This window comes from Nicotiana attenuata, unplaced genomic scaffold (assembly GCF_001879085.1).
Source record: "Nicotiana attenuata strain UT unplaced genomic scaffold, NIATTr2, whole genome shotgun sequence".
Classification (NCBI taxonomy): domain Eukaryota; kingdom Viridiplantae; phylum Streptophyta; class Magnoliopsida; order Solanales; family Solanaceae; genus Nicotiana; species Nicotiana attenuata.
The window spans coordinates 193,588-195,531 of record NW_017671374.1 but is presented as its reverse complement, the minus strand read 5'-3'; the positions used below and the strand labels follow the sequence as shown (position 1 = coordinate 195,531).

The window sequence follows — 1,944 nt, the reverse complement described above, 5'->3', positions numbered from 1 at the left end:
GTCGACTGCCAATGTGGTGCGTCCAAATGAATGGAGAAACGAGCTTGAATATCCTCAAAAATTCATTATAGGTGATCCAAATGAAGGAATGAAAACCAGGGGAGCCCTCAAGAAGAAAGCAAATATTGCATTAATCTCTCAGATTGAGCCAAAGAATATAGAGAAAGCACTTAAAGGTTCAAGTTGGTTTCAAGCTATGCAGGAAGAGTTAGATCTGTTCAGTAAGAATCAAGTGTGGAATCTAATACCCAAACCTGAAAATGTTTCTATAATCGGAACAAAATGGGTTTTCAGGAATAAATTGAACGAGGATGGAAAGGTCGTAAGAAACAAAGCCAGACTGGTTGCTCAAGGGTACTCACAATAGGAAGGAGTCGACTATGATGAAACCTTCGCTCCAGTAGCTCGTTTAGAATCTATACAAATTTTTCTGGCATACGCATCATTTAAAGGATTTAGGCTGTTTCAAATGGATGTTAAAAGTGCCTTCTTGAACGGATTCATTGAGGAAGAAGTATATATGAAACAACCACCTGGGTTTGTAGATTCAAAGTTTCCATATCATGTATACAAGCTCACTAAGGCGCTGTATGGACTAAAGCAAGCTCCTCGTGCTTGGTATGATAGACTCAGTTCTTTTCTTGTTGATCATGGCTTCACAAGAGGTAAAATAGACACTACCCTGTTCATCAAAAGATCATCTAAAGGTAACCTCATCATTCAAATTTATGTTGATGATATTATATTTGTTTGTGCTAATCCTCTTATGTGCAAGGAATTTTCAAATCTTATGCAAAGCGAATTCGAAATGAGTATGATGGGAGAGCTAACGTTCTTCCTTGGACTAAAAATCCAACAATCTGAAGGAGGAACCTTTATATGTCAGACCAAATACACAAAAGAATTGATTCAAAAATTTGGTATAAGTAATGCAAAATCCATTGGTACACCAATGAGCCCTTCCACAAATCTAGACAAAAATGAGAAGGGAATTCCTGTTGATGAAACTAAATATCGTGGGATGATTGGATCACTACTGTACCTGACAGCAAGTCGACCGGATATTATGTTCAGCGTATGCAAATGTGCCAGGTTTCAATCAGCTCCTAAGGAATCACATTTGACCGCAGTAAAAAGAATCATTCGATATCTCATTAGAACTGTATCTCACGGACTATGGTACCCTCGCTCTAACTCTTTTAAATTAGAAGGTTTTTCAGATGCTGACCTTGCAGGTGATAAGGACGATAGAAAAAGCACAAGCGGTACATGTCAATTACTGGGAAAAGCTTTAATATCCTAGAATAGTAAAAAGCAAGCATCGGTTGCACTATCCACTACTGAAGCTGAATACATTGCCATTGGACAATGCTGCGCACAACTACTGTGGATGTCTCATCAACTGGGTGACTATGAATCTTTCGTTTAAGCCTATACAAATATTTTGTGATAATTCAAGTGCTATTTGTCTCTCCAAAAATCTTGTGCATCATTCTAGGGCAAAGCATATAGATATCAAGTATTACTTTATTAGAGATCATGTTCTTAAGGGAGACATAGAAATAACCTTCATTGGAACCACTGATCAGTTAGCTGATATTTTTACCAAACCGTTATTAGAGGAGAGATTTTGTAATTTAAGAAAGTTACTTGGCATTACTTGCTTTACTAATAACCTTTAGGACCCATGTGCACTGTTAAAAGTTTTTTTGTGTAATGATTGTCCTTTACTCATGCATTAATTACGCCTCCGCTTTTTCCCTCTCTTTTNTGGCCTCCCTCTCTCCTCGCTCCCTGGCGAGCATACCCTCAATCCTCCTAGCAATGCTCACTACCTGCTGATAAGGGATGTCCATCTCCAACTCTCGAGCCATGCTAGATCTGATGGGTGGGATAAGACCCTCAATGAACCTGCGAACTCTCTCCCGAACTGTAGCAACCAAA

At 38.8% G+C, this 1,944-nt stretch overlaps 1 protein-coding gene across 1 annotated transcript; it reads left to right on the top strand.

The window, feature by feature from the left end:
* The first annotated feature begins 808 nt into the window (after positions 1–808).
* Positions 809–1,303, top strand: LOC109207882 (uncharacterized mitochondrial protein AtMg00810-like). Its single transcript, XM_019370883.1, has one exon. It carries the CDS (start codon positions 809–811, stop codon positions 1,301–1,303), a length of 495 nt encoding a protein of 164 aa, XP_019226428.1.
* The last annotated feature ends 641 nt before the right edge of the window (positions 1,304–1,944 follow it).